Below are 14,880 nucleotides of genomic sequence, written 5' to 3'. Positions count from 1 at the left end.
AGCTGCAGGCATTTGGCCCTTGAGAGTGGAGGCATTTCTTCTTTCCTTTCCCCGTGGGAATGAGGAAATGTTGACATTTGGAGAGGGGGCTGATAGGCTTGAATTCCCAGCACCCCTGCTCAGCGTTTTGCATTGAGATGGTCTTTCATCCTGGGATGCTGGATCTGAAACACTGTAAGCAAAAAAAGGAGAGTGTTCCTATCTCTCAGGAATAATGTTTCTGACAGTCTGGAGACTTAACAGCACCACCATATCAGCTTACACTCATTCATATGGGGATGGTGTCAGTTTGCCACTGTATGAAATGAAACCCCTTCCTCTGCCTTCCCCCAGATGTGAGGGAAGGCACAGGGTGGGTGGTGCAGCACAGGAATGTGTGGGGCCCCACTCCTGGCCTGGGATGTGCTCTCTGCTGCTTCCTCTGATTGATGAGTTAGGCAGGGTGAGGTGAAGAGTGGGTTTTGCATTCTGCTTAGGGTCTAGTTTTATTTTAGCCAGGAATAGCATTTATTTATTTTTAGAGATGCAAGACCGATAAATAGAGGTCTTACCCTTCTGCTAGCATCTGCAGTGAAATTCATTGCTCAGAATGGGGCAGGTTTATGCTTCCAGTGCTGCACACTTTTATTGCAAAGTGCTGAAATTGTCTTTTCTGTGTTACACCAACTGATTATTAAATTTTTCTTGTTCTTTGAGGAAGTTTAGAATCATAGCAGTCAATCTTTAAATCTTTCCCGTTCTATTTTTATTTGTGTGGGTTTATTTTAGTTTAGTTGTTTTTGTTTGGTTTTGTGGGGATTTTTTGGTTTTTCTTTTTGGATGCCTGATTAGATTAGTTGTGAAGGGACGTGTCTTTTGTTGCAAAATCGTGCTTGTGTTCTGATCCTTGTCTTCATGTTGTAAAGTGCAAAACTGTGCTGGATGTTCCCCATGCAACAGTTGGGCTATTAAGCAGAACTAATTCTTCACAGAATGGCAGCGACTCCAAAGAAAGGCATCTGTGGGATTAAGCATAGATACTAGAAGGCAATCACTGGGCAAACTGCTGAAGGAAATCAGTCCTTGCAAGGGAAAAAGTGGTGTGTTCTTTCTCCTGAATGCATGCAGCCACACAAGTAGAACAGCTTTGAAGCTGGTTAATGTGGCTTACTGTGTGCCTTTTCTCTCCTATTTCCTATGCTTCTTGTCTGCAGAAGAGCAGAGGGGAATTCCTTGATAAGTGCATTAGCATTTATTGTGCCTTCTGTGGCCACACACTGTTGCCTGGATGATAGATAGACTGAGAAGGGAAAACCCCAGCTGGGATGCCTTCAGAAGTGAAAAGATCAAATCTCCCATGCTTGTTTACATGGTTCAGTAAGGAATGTCAGTCACACCATCAATAAACAGTTGAATATATAGATCCACATATTTCAAAGCCTCAATCTTTTAATTCCTTTAAAACAGTGCTAGTGATAACTCCTGAGGTGGTATGTTTGTCTGCTTTTATTGGGAGGGGTGGTAGTGGTGTATTTTTTGCCTCCTATTAAATGATTCAGATGTGTACTGATGTGAGTAGCTTGCATGTAGCTGCTAGAGTGGCATTTTTGCAGTATCAGCAGCTGCTTCTACCAAAGTAAAATGGAAAGACCTGGGTGTATTACCCTGTACGTTCTTCCCTCACAGTTTGAGAGTTCTGGTGTATGCCCTTCCATTGCCATATTGTATTCTCATCTCAGATGGAATGAGGTGGCTCTAAGAGCACCTGATGGGTAGGAGAACAAACTAAAATAAGGCGTTCACAGGTTGATAGTGTGTCAGTGAGGATCCTCCTGTTATTTTCTCTGCACATTGCTGTTGCCCAGGATCCCATTTATTGTCACAATTATGTTCATATGCCATGGATAACAAGCTGTGTGTTCGTTCCAGTGGTTTGGAGAAGTGAGGAGGGAACAGTACATTCTAATAGACTCCTTGTTGAATTGTGCCTGCATGTGTTTCTGCATTAAAGAGAACTTTTTGATGAATGATTAGCCACTTCTGAGGAGCCAGTTTTCTTCAACTGTTTTGAGATTTTTTTTCCCCATAACATACAAAGTTGACATGCTAATTATGAGCTCTTTGTTGCTAAGGTTAACACTTTGCAATATTTAGTGCTGCCTGTTTAGCAAAAGAAAAAACAGCACTTTTCTTAAAGAACAGTATATCCTGAGAAGAAATTATTGCTTTTATCCTTGATCAGTATCAGATTCCTGATATATTGCGATGGTGTTGAGGTATTTTCTTCTTAACTTTTCAAGGTTTTCCTCCTTTTGTGTGAACTGTCTTTAATATGCATCCACTTGAATCCTCTTCTCTTGATTTTCTGCACTGGAATAGATCAGAAACTTGTTCACAAAACTTCCATTCTGTATGTGGATATTGTGTTTTTAAGCTGAAACCAGGACAGTGGAGAAGACAAGGTATTTTCCTACTTTCTGAGGATACTGTAAGAATGAAAGAATAAGGATATAGTTAGCATAGAAAGAATAAATGAGTACATTTCCCTAAAAACCTGGTCCAGGACAGCCTAGGTGGCTTCCAGGATCTCAGGAAGAGAAAATACTATATATGAAACTTCAGACTGGCCTTAACTTTGAGAAGCTGGTGGTGAAACCTGCCTGTGTGTGGCCATAAGCACTTTTATAGAATCTAGTCCCAGCCCAAACGATGGAGAGCTGAGTGATCTTCAGTGGACAAATTCAGACTTGGTTATTCTTGTACAGGGATTTTTAAAATGATCATTTGTCAGCCACTGAATTAGGAGCTTTAAAGAAAGGAGCAGAGGGACCTGAAAGTGTTAGAGGAAACAAATGAGATTGCAGCTGACATCTCCAAGGGAACTTTTGTTCGAGGGTGCTCAGGCTGTTGACCTCTTTGCTTCTCCATTTCATTGCCTTTAGATTGTAGCATTCTTCAGTACCAGAAAAGTGGTGGGTTGTTTGTGAATGGGCAATTTTTAAATTTTTGGTTTTTTAAGCAGGGACATTGGACATCACTGTGTAAAGATTTTAATGAACAAAGAAATAGTTTTGCTTTGTATTTTATAGGTATGGGGTTTGTATATGAGGCTAAAGATTTCTTTTCTCCCTTCTTATCAGAGATTGGACAGTAATTCCTGGTGATGTGCATCTTAGTTTGAAATTCATTGACTCTAAACATTGCTCTTCTTAGATATCTGTGCAAGTTGTCAAGAATATGAGAGAAGAAAGGAAAAACGAGAACATACCTATGTTTCTTACCTTTTCCATTACTTTCTCTTTTGCATTTCTCTCTCACTGTTTAGTTTAGTGTGGAAGTAAGTGTGTGGTAGGCTTGGAGTGATTGTTTTTGCAATAGGATGACCATGAGTTTTAGCAGAGCAGTTTCCCAAATTGTCTGGCACTATGTTGGAGGCAAGCTGCAGTGAGCTGTGCAAAGGAGCTCAGCTTTTAGCTGAGCAGTCAGGGCCTTGGAGAAGATTTGTCCAGAGCAGAAGTAATGAATTGAGAATAGCAGAAAGGACAGATGGCCCAAATCCTCTCTCATCACCTCATCTGGGATCTTCTTGGTATTTATCAGTGAAAGCTTTCTGTAATTACCCCTCTGTGCAGAGTATTTTCTGCTCCCTCCGAAACTCAGAATGTGATTTTGAAAGGGTTTTGCAGGCTAATGCCTCAGAAAAATTTGCTGCTTAGATACAACAGTACTGTTCTGTGAACTGAAACATGAGGAACACATAGTGTCAAGGATCAGTTTTGTCTAAAGGGAATGTCAGTTTTCGGAATGTCAACTTTCATGGCCAAACCTGGTTCATATTCTGTGCTTGTGTCTTTCACACTATAGAAATGGGGTTTCTAATCTTGTTAGCTTTTTGCAATACTTGGGCTTTTTCCTTTCTTTTTATTATTACTGTTATTGTTTAGGTTTGTGTTTTCTGGAACCCAAGTTATAGTGCGAAGATAGCAGCTCATAAAAGTGCAGTTCTGTAATTTCCCACTCTGCATGGCTTTCCAAAGTATCAGAACAACTGCTGTAGAATATCACTGTGCCCTGTGCAAACAGTAATTCTGATCCACCTTCTCTAAAATGTTAAAATGCCTGCTAGGAGATTCTAAATGGCAAATGGTTAAAACAATTGTGGGATAGAGAGATGACTAGATTTCCCATATCAATTATTGATAGTGTCAAATCGATGTGGCAGTTTCAGTCTCATTTAACCCTATTATTTAATTGTAAGGTAATAGTTCAAGTCTGGACTCCTTTCTCCTTTTTCAATGCAATTCTGAACTATCATCCTCAAAACTGCTGCTATAGTGGTCATACTAAAGGGAAGGATTTTCTTCCTTAGATTTGATACCAATAATTCAAGGCTGCTTTTTGATTGTGTCTCCCTCTTGTTTTTCTTTCTCCCTTCAAATATTTCTCTTCTGTTACATAATATCTGAATTGGGTGTCATTCCTCACACATTTTCTATGTGCAACTTCTAGATTTCCCAAGAAAGTGATCTTTTTTATATTGAGAAATGACGTGTCATAGTTATGGCAAACCAATGTGTTTGTAATAAGCAGCTCGAAAGAACAAAGGAAAGGCAGAAATTAAAGCTAAAATAGGAAGCTGGGAAACAAAACAGAAAGATAAAATGAATGCCCTTTAGCAGGATGGCCACATTTCCAGGCAATTTGAGCGCATACTGATTTTAAAGTCATGCCTAACAGTTGAGTGTTAGTACCTCATTAAAATCCAGGGATTAATAGCAACAATCTCCTTGTTGCACATTAAAAGGATTTAGTTTAATTTGGGATTAGAGGGTACAAGGTGCCATTCTAGCAAAGCTTTTCCCAAGATATCAGTGGGGTGAAGTGAGATAGCTTAAAGACCGTGTTTTTTCTCACTATTGGAGTTATGCTATACACGCACACACACGTGTATGGATTTTAAAACTGATGAACTGGTTCATTAATCCTGTAAAATGTATGCCACCTTTGGAAGTGAAATTGTCTGGAAAAGCTTGTTTGAAGTGTTAAAAAAGGCAGTTGGAGTTGGAAAGACACGGAAGGTGTGGTTGTGCCTGGGTTAAAGGACATTGAAAGCTGTGTGTCCTGGTGTTGGAGATTCAATCTGTAATCACAAATTCCTTGTACATTAGATAAGGATAAGGAACAGTATTCTGCTCTCCTCTTCTGCAGCAACACAGGGATTGGAACAGGATGGGTCACTATTCTCCTCCCCTTTTTCCCTCCTGCAGGTGTTTCTCAGCATGCAAGTGAGAAGAACAACCATCCTGAGAGCCTTAAGTTATCTGAGAAAAGGCCTATGAACACTACGGTCCTCTCCCTGGCTTTAGATTTTTGGGAGGAGAGAACAGTTGTTTAGTTGTTTTATTGCTATCAGTTGCTTTTTGTTAGGCCAGAACAACTCATTAGCATAGCAAAGTGTGATAGCATTTACTGCCAGGGATTATTAATACAGAGGAAGAAGAATACAGTTCAAAAATTCTCATGTAATAAGTTAAGCATCTGATATAGCATTCTCCAGAATTTTCATTGAGGTCTTAATGTGGGGGCAGTGATGTACAGGCAGCAGCCTGTATTATTTGTCTGATTACTTATTAGCAACATTTATTTAGTGACACATCTGATTTTTTCGGGGGTAAAGCAACTAATTTTGTTCCAATTAAATTTAAGTATCAGGCTTTCAGCATGGTTTGGTTAATAATTAAAACAAAGTATATTAAACTAAAGTTTTACCCAATAGTAGGACAAAAACATGCAGTTTCAGAATATCTCTTTAAAATGCAAGGTTATAGAAAAAGCGTATTTTAGTTAAGCTTATTTTTCCAACCATTCTGGCAGAAATTAAAAACAACAGCTGACTTTAGTGAAAAACCCACACTGTGCAATTTACCATAAGAGTTAAATCTCTGGTAATTCATAAGAATGCCATTACCAGTATGTTGTTTGAATTACAGTCTTTTATGACAGTCAGAATGAACTGACACTTTTCCTTTGTGCCTGAAAGGGCCAAATGTGTTCTGGATGATATCACTTCCTCTTACAGATGGAACTCAGTTCCATCTCAGCTCAGTTGTTTGCCTTAAGTAATGGCCATTAGAGGAGGAGATGCCTAACAAACAATGAGTGAGATAAAGTCTTTGCAGATGCAGTTGCCTCCCTATTTTGCCTGCTCAAATACATTTCCATTCAGCAACCTCACCTGAACTTCCCATGCTGGAGCCAAAACCTCTTCTTGCTTTTTCTGGTCTTACAAACTTACAAAGAAGTATTAGGGAAAACAGGGAGCAATGACTCTCATTAATCAGTAAGACTATCACTTCTCTCTTGAGATTACTTTCCCAGAGCTAATCAGATCCCAGCTCTTTTAATCTTTCCTTACAGGTCAGGTTCTTTTTCCCTTAAAATCTCTCATTTTTATGCCTCTCATTTAAGAAATAGTTGAAAAAAATTCTGGGTCAACACTGGATCAAAGTTCTAAGGATGAGTGCAAGAAGTCACTCTGCTTGTGGTAACACATACGGGATGCCCTTTCACAGTAATCCCTTTACAGTTATGAAAATCTTTACCCATGTTGCTGTATTTGTGTGGCATTCACCTCTGAACTGTATGTAATAAGCAGAACTTGGACCTCAAAAAAACCTAATTTTTATTAGCATCTCTTGGGAAACTCAGGGAAGATTGTATCACTTGATGACAGCCCCAGCTCTGTGTACTCCACATGCTTGCTCAGAAATGAGAAGAGCTGTGTGTCTGCAGTCTTGCCAAGTGTCTGGATCTGTTGGTATATACTCATATCAAGTTTATTCCAAATCCAGATCCAGACCAAAGTGTGCCATTTGAGCAGGAAATCATTGGAAATGGGTGCCTATATCGCCAAAAGGCATGGCAGAACTTCTTTCATAATATCTTTTAAACCTCATTCCTACAAGAACTGAGAAACTGCAAAAACTCCAAGAAAATACGTGCAGATTGGCTTTGGTGTTAAAATATAACACACATGTATATTTGTTGGATTTTTCAACACTGTTTCAGAGAGGGTGTGTCATAAAAACTAGATCAAGAAGATGAGAGAGTTGTCATGTGCTTCCCTGAAATCCATTTCTTTGGGAAAAGCCGTAGCTTGTCTTTAACATACAAGTTTATTTTTCTCAAATGAGAAAAAAATCTCTTCACCAGAGAGTTTTAAAAAAAATGGAAAGGTTCTTGGTTTCACTTGAAGGGTTAGGGCTATTGTGAAATTCTCAATAGCATTAACAGATGCCTTTATGGCATTATGCACTTTTGTTCTTTCCACCTGAGCAGTCCATCTCTTTGAGTGGCCATTATCTCTTGAGAAACACTTAAGCATCACTATCATGTGCTGCAGAGTTTCTCAATATTTGGTGCATTCTGGTTAGTTGAAAACGAACTGTTTTAAAGTTGAAAACTGTGCTACTGTTTCTCTTCTGGGTTTATCTTTCATTCTTACAGGTTTTTTATTTCACAGTTGTAGTCCAGTCTTAGGCTAGAGTCAGCTGTGATGAAACAGGAGTCAACATGTAAGTTGTTGGAATTTCTTTTGCCTCTTAAGGCAGCTCATTCAGAAAATGAGTTCATAAAGACATGAAGCGTGTAAGTAGAAAGTGCAGCATGTAAGGGAGCAGCAGGTCACTGGATTTGTGTTGCAGCAAGCTTCAGGACTTCATTTCAGGAGGGAATGAAGTGGGTGTGTGCTGTGCTTCTTTTTTTTTTGCTTGTTTTTTTGGTCCTTTTCATAATTAAAGTCGGTGAAGGACTGCTGCTGCATGTAAACAAACAAAAGGTGTGAGGGGTGAGCTTCTCAAATATGACTTTTTAATTTAATAGTTAAATCTGTGTTAGGTTAAACCTGCTTAGGTACACAGAAAGTTTTTACATGATGCAGGATAGTATTCAATCCATGTACATTGGCAGCAGCTCTCTAATACTTCATCAGCCTGTCACAGAAAGCAAACATCTACATTTTGAACCTGTGGATATTTGCCTCAGTGGTAAATGAAGGAACTCGTACCAGAACTGAAGTCTAATTTCTCTCTGTATAGGTAACATTGATGGCAGAAATCACACAGCTCTGCCCAGTAAAGATCTTCATTCTCAGAAGTGACCATACAAACACACACACACCTATCACATCAATTTCAGGAGTTCGTACAAGTAAATAGTTTCTATTTACTGTCTTCTGTAAGCAGCGTTTAGTATTTTGCAAGTTGCAAAAGGTGGGAGCATCAGCTTCTCAGAGTAGCATCAGCTTCAGAGTAGTATTAATCATTTTCTTTTGGCTATAAATCTGGGAACAAAATGATTAAATAGACTGGAGAAGGGTGGGGGGAAACTCAAATAAAAAGGCACTTACATTTATTGCGTTGCAGGGTTGTTTTTGGGAGCAGGGTATGTCTCTTGAGACTTTGTTTCTTATCCATTTTATAGAGCTCTGGCCTCTTAACAGCACTGCTTTAATGACTTGTTCTTGGGGTTCTGAGCTGGAATCAGTGCTTGCCAGGAAAACAAGCCTGTTACAAAGAGGTCAGATTTCATGAGACAGCAATAGACTTGTAAAAACAGATTTTACTGGAACAAATAAAGTCAGAATTAAGAAGAAACCAGAGATGTGAGTAAAGAAAGATACAGAGGGAGCAAGTATTGAGCTAAACTGATAAACATTGTATAAAATTAGCTAAGAGGTAAGAAGGGATTGTTTCTAAAAACTACTTTTAGTAGCATTAATAAGTTGGTTTTTTTAAAAGATTTTGTGCAGTTCTTCATAGTTGTGACTTTTGCTGTCTTTAAAGATGAATTTTCAGGGGAGATGCATTGTTCCTGCTCAGGTGGAAAAATGTTCTTTACATATCAGCTTCAGTTAACAACTTGCACTGGACTTTCTGTACAGTATAGCTGAACCTGTTCTTGCCTGCTATTGTGATGGCATTTTGTGGTCTGTGAAATACCAATTGCCCTCAGTTTGCTTTGTAGTACTTGAGAGTCTCACTTCTGTCTTTAATTTACAGCTGTAATGTACCGAGTGCATGGATGTAAATAATTCTTTTTATATACATAAATGAAAAGCTAAATTATGTTTCATTTGTCTCACTGCGTCTCTTCAGGTAACTGTAGCAACATAAGAAAATTCTGGATGCAATTTTATAGTTCCAGTGGAGATGAAACTTTTAAAGCTGTGAAAGAGCTTTGCTTCAGTAAGCCTCTATGATTACCCTTCTGCCTTGTTGCAATGATCCTTTTTCATGCCACTGCCTGTGGTGCAGCTGTGCTATAGGATGGCTCTGAAATTCACATTGAATTGGTTTGGATTGTTCATATCACTAGTGCCTTTATTACAGTCCTAAAAATTCTATTTTGAAATGTGAGCAGACTTGTCTGGTTTGCTGCATCATACTTTCAGTAAATAAATGGAGAATGCAAAGCATTGTGTTTTCTGTAAAGAAAGAAAATCTGTTAAGAATGGCACTAGGGAAATATTATTGTGACTCCAGGTGAACACATGTTTGTGTAGGGAGAAATTAGAACTAAGAAGAAGGGAAGGAAGTAAGACAAACTTGGATTCCTTTTGCTCCCCACCTCTCTATTTTGTGGTGGCAGACTACAGGAGAGCTGGATGGCATCAAATCCAGCACAAAGCAAATCCAGAAAATTTAGAGATATGGGAATAACCTGCTCTATGTGGAGGCTATTTACCTTCTACTGAGTCTGTTTTGTGAAGCGGAGCTTTTGTAAATAGCCAAAAATGAAGTCTCTTTTTTGCTTCTGATGATTCCTTTGCAATCAAAATTGGTTTAAGGCAAGAACTGCTTTTGTGTCTCCCCCAACAGCGAGAGTTTTGTTGTAACAGCTTTGTGCATGTTGTGGGAGTTTTTATGTGTTCTCGAACCTGCCACTGCTAAAAAGTGAAAGAAAGAGCAAAAAGTGGAACCTAGTTCTGCTGGTGAGAGAGGATAGTTCTGCCTGCAGTGAAGGTGGGAACAGCCTCAGAGTTTCTGGGGCCATGCAGACCTGCTGCCAAGAGGTTTGGCTGTAACAGTGGGTACCAGGGGCATCTCTGCTCCCCATGTCCAGGTGTCTGAGCCCCACTGGAGGTGCAGACCTGGTTACAGTGGCCGTGGTGTTTGCATCACGCGGCTCCAACAGCTTCCAGGTGGTTTTGCTGTAGGAGGTGTTTCTGTGGTCTTGTCACAGTCTTTGGGAGGTCTGTTCACAAAGCTGCCACACTTTGACTGCTGGTGTGATTAGGAACACTCATTCCTGAAGTGCTGATGCAGCTACAGGAATGCAGAATAAAAAAAAGTCACACCTGGAAAGTGAAATAGGCATGTGAGTAACAGGAATCTTTCAGTTGTGTAGTTAAGTCTGTGCTAGGAGTTAATTTGTGCATGGGGGAAAGCAATCAGGTGAGTTCACATTTCCTTCACACCCCAATATTAATCTCTCAGTGCTGTTCTGTACCATTAAAATGACAGGGAGGGGGAGCACTGGGTAGAATGCCTGGTATGCATCAGTGCTGTGTATCCTCCATGGCATTTTTGAGGATGAAAAACCATTTCCATTAATAAACAGGTGAAATAGAGAAATTACTTAAGCACACAACTTGAATACTAAGAGACAAGTAACTTTTTACTGTTTTATCTATTGAAACCATGTTTCTGTGTCACTTATACAGGAGTAGAAATTTAATTGGAATCTGACTTTTTAAAAAACAAAAGAAGTACCATTAAGTTTATAGAGATTGGTCCCTCTTTAGCTACAGGAGGTGGAAACATGTGTGAAATTATCTGTGTTGTGTTATCCAAAAGGAGTTGCTTCTGAATTGTTCTGTTAGTTGTAAGTAGAAGTAAATAAGCAATTAATCAGCGGGTTTTGTATTACTTTCCCTTATTTTTGAGCAAGGAAATCCAAGAACTGATCAATTTCTTAGCTGTTGGCTGCAGAGTATCTATTGATCTCCCACTCCAGTTGGCTCAATATTGTGGACTCCTCAAGTTGTAGATGCTCAAAATGACATTGATGCTCTGTGCATTGGATGTCAGCTTGGTGACTGCTCAGACTGTTGGGATAAAAGTGTTCTCACTTAAACTTAAGGATTTAAACTTTATGGGTTAAACTTATTTTGAGATATTTTTTTGATTTCTTTTTCTTACCACACATGAACCTGTATAACTCTGCAAATGCTTTCTTTTGTTAAAGTGAGTCAGGAACCAAAAGTTGTTTTGGAAATTTCCTATTGCAGTCAATTTTTTTAAGGCTGTCCCAAACTAGTTGAATTCACTTGAACTTTGTTAGTCTAATAATTGATATGGTTTCCAGCTGCATGCCAGTCAATTTGTGTGCTTAATTCTATTTGAGCGTGTCATATTTATTTTTGTTGAAATATTTTTTTACTGAATTAGGTTAAAGCAAAGTTATTTTAAGTAAACCTTCAACCAGTGAAAACATGTTATTGAGCTAAGTTGACAAGGCAGTTAGATCCATCTTTCTTTGCGTACAGAAATAAAAGAATTATGTGAAGTGTTTCTGGGTGTTTTTACAAGTCGATCTATGAACTGGAGTTTGATTTAACCAGGAATTTTTTCTCACTTTAGTCCCTTAAAATTTATGATCTTTTTTTTTAGCCATTTCTGCATTTGAAGTCCAGCCGCTTTCAACTGAAGTCCAAGAAGGTGGAGTAGCTCGATTTGCCTGTAAAATAACAGCAAACCCTCCTGCTACTGTGACATGGGAAGTGAATAGAACAAGTTTACCCTTAGTCATGGACAGGTATGTAGGGTTACACATTTTTGAATGTATTTTATTCTTTGCTGTCATTTTGATCCTGCTACAAGAAGAAAATCTGAATCCTTGCAATGCCATTACATTAAAAAGGTTCCATGTCAACTATTGAAATAGCTGGTCATAGGTATGTTGATAATGAATTTTAAATAAGTGTTATGAGTGCAGATCAGTGTCACCCACTATTGTCTACACAGTAATCACTGATCTTTGAATTCTTATTGGTGGATTTTGTATGCAAGTCATCCTCAGGAGCTGGCATTGCAGTGGGGAATGGAATGGGTGAACTTTGGCTCTGGCAGTGGCTTGAATGGGATTGCCTTCACTGAAGAATTGATGCTGAACTTGTTTTTCTTCAGAGGGACAATAAGGAATTATATATACAGAAAATTGAGCTAAAATACTTGATACCAGGGAAATTCTATGCAGGGGGTCTTCTCATGAACTGATTAACTTGAAGAATACAGTCTGCTCGCTGTTAGATTCTTTTCCATGTCCAGTTTGTATTCTTTGAACTGACTCCTGTGCTTTTTGACCTATAACTCCAGCTGAAAGTGTCTAAGATACCCCACATGCAAAGGAAGGGAAAAAGAGAAATTAAAAATTGAAAGCATAGGTGGGTTTCTGGGAACTGTACACCAGTTATATCCATGTATCAGAGACTGCTGTAAAATATCAGCCAACCTGAACAGTATGAATGTAGTAGCAGGCTAAAGAAGGCTGGGATGGTTGGTTTTGAGGGTGAGAAAGATCTGCTTGTTGAAAGTAAATTCCTCTGCTCTTCGTTGTGCTAGGGGGAATTTCCCCTGTAGTTCAGAAAGGCAGGAAGGTGAGTCATGTATTGGGAATGTTTTGAGTCTCCAGCCTGCTGTTCCCAGGTCAGTGTAGCAATGGCTGTTTGTAAATCAAGGAGTTAATTCCACCGTGGTGTTCACTGGCTGAATGTTTATCTACATTTCTTATATTTGGTTTCTGTGGCAGGATAACTGCTCTGCCTACAGGAGTGCTTCAGATCTATGGTGTTGAGCAGAAGGATGCTGGGAGTTACCGGTGTGTTGCCACAACTGCAGCCAATAGACGTAAAAGCACCGAGGCAGTGCTGAGTGTTATTCCAGGTATTTACCCTGTGAGATTTTTCCAGTGCCACCATATTCTTTCTTACAGTATAGCAGAAACTCTTAAGAGCCTTGAAAAGCTGTTGGTAAACCACTTGTCCAAATAATTTTGCTTGCTTTTATCTTGTCCTAAAATATTGTTCAATATAAGTTTCCCCAATTACTTAAATAAGGCTTTGGTGTAAATGTGACTTTTAGTGTCCCTAAAAAAATAAAAGCTTTCTTTCATATTTAATTGAGTTTTTGTTGAACTGTGCTCACTTTTATAATTTTTTTTTTTTTTATCTCTGCAAAGCCTCAGACTTGAAGCCTTTTCACAAGCCATCTATAATAGCTGGTCCTCAAAACATTACAGCATCTCTTCATCAAACTGTCATACTGGAGTGTGTAGCCACAGGGAATCCAAAGCCAATCATCTCATGGAGCCGGTTAGGTAGGTCTTAAAATTACCCCATGTGACCTTCAGCCTGTGGAGAGGAAGTAAAACTGGAAAGAAAGGATTTGAGCAATTAGGTTTCTGTTCTGAGGCTTTGTGTAGTGGGTAACAGGTAGGATGAGTGAAATGCTTTCAGTTCTGTGGTTCAGTACTGCTGTCAAGAAGCCCCGAGGTTTTCTGAAGCTTTGGATTCCCTGCTTCTGCTGTCAGTGCAGCACTGCCCTGGGCACAGGGACAGGCAGGGTGGGGTGATGACCTCCAGGGATCCGTGACTGGAATAGAATCCGTGGTGGAGGCAGGTTGGGATGGCTGCATCCATGAAACAGACCTGGAAGAATTCCTTCCACTCTTCTTCTTAGAAGCCCTGTGAGAATGTGATTTGCACCTTGTGCTAATGGGCCATTTGAACTATGAATAAATATAGACTAACCCAGGACAGTCAGCCTAGAGGGGGAGAAGAGGGAATGCAGTAAGAATAACATTGAGCAGTGCATCACATTTTTTTTTTTCACGAAAACGACTTTCTGTTTTCATTCCAACATGTACCTAAATGTTGAAGCAAACTACCAAACATTCCTCTTCCATGCAGAAGCAAACCATGAAAAATCTTCCTCCATTTCTATTTCTAGAAGTGAAAGAAATAAACATATATTTCCTGGTTGATTCAGTGGATCTTATAGACAAACAAGTAGGAAAAAAGTTCACAAAATAGTCATAGAGGATTTGCTGTGAAAATAGAAAATACACGGTAATCAAATATGTTAGTTTTATCAGCAGCATAATTCAGGAGATGGTTGATCACTGTAAAGATGCTGTGGATGTTGGTAGTGGTGAACTGAATCATAGTGCTAGGCAGATGGGAGGTTAACTTCTAGCTGAGGTGCTGAATTCCAGGTATAAACCACTTAAGAAGTGGTGATGCCCAGCCATCTGAATGGTCAGGTAGCTAGTGAAGAGCAAAGTAAATACAAAATGGAAACCTCTGAAAGCTCAACTGTGATTTCCTTTGCATTTTTTGACTTTTATACTCTAATTTAAGCCATTACTGCGTAGACAACCCAGTTTAGGTAAGTTATTTAGATGAACAGCCTTGTAACCACTTCTGGTGTTCTCTCAAACAGACCATAAGTCCATTGATGTCTTCAACACACGAGTCCTTGGGAACGGGAACCTGATGATCTCTGACGTGAAGGTGCAGCATGCAGGTGTCTATGTCTGCCGGGCCACTATTCCCGGCACTCGCAACTTCACAGTGGCAATGGCAACTCTCTCTGTGCTGGGTGAGCCCACTTCCCTTTTCAGTGTGTTTGAACACCTTCTGGCTGTCCTTTTGGGCTCTGCTGTGTGCTGGGCTGACATTTTATCTCAAACATGGTGTGCTGAGGGCTGTAGGGAGACTGCAGAGATTGAGCAGATCACAGAACTGTGACTGTCTTCTTCTGGCTGTTGACTTAGATGAGAAGTGTCAGATACTCGAGATCTGAGTTGTGAGCTAGCACTTGGAGATACCCAGGTGCAATG

At 39.5% G+C, this 14,880-nt stretch overlaps 1 protein-coding gene across 1 annotated transcript in view; it reads left to right on the top strand.

The window, feature by feature from the left end:
* PRTG (protogenin) overlaps window positions 1-14,880 on the top strand; it is a 75,776-nt gene that overhangs the window by 17,965 nt on the left and 42,931 nt on the right. Inside the window, exons 3-6 of the mRNA XM_058847071.1 lie at window positions 11,652-11,796; window positions 12,790-12,923; window positions 13,219-13,356; window positions 14,481-14,639. Of these exons, the coding sequence (XP_058703054.1) occupies window positions 11,652-11,796; window positions 12,790-12,923; window positions 13,219-13,356; window positions 14,481-14,639 (576 nt within the window). The remainder of the gene's footprint in view (window positions 1-11,651; window positions 11,797-12,789; window positions 12,924-13,218; window positions 13,357-14,480; window positions 14,640-14,880) is intronic.

The sequence above is a fragment of the Poecile atricapillus genome, chromosome 11, assembly GCF_030490865.1.
Source record: "Poecile atricapillus isolate bPoeAtr1 chromosome 11, bPoeAtr1.hap1, whole genome shotgun sequence".
NCBI lineage: Eukaryota > Metazoa > Chordata > Aves > Passeriformes > Paridae > Poecile > Poecile atricapillus.
Note: the sequence above shows the minus strand (reverse complement) of the source record. Positions and strands in the feature narration are given on the sequence as shown.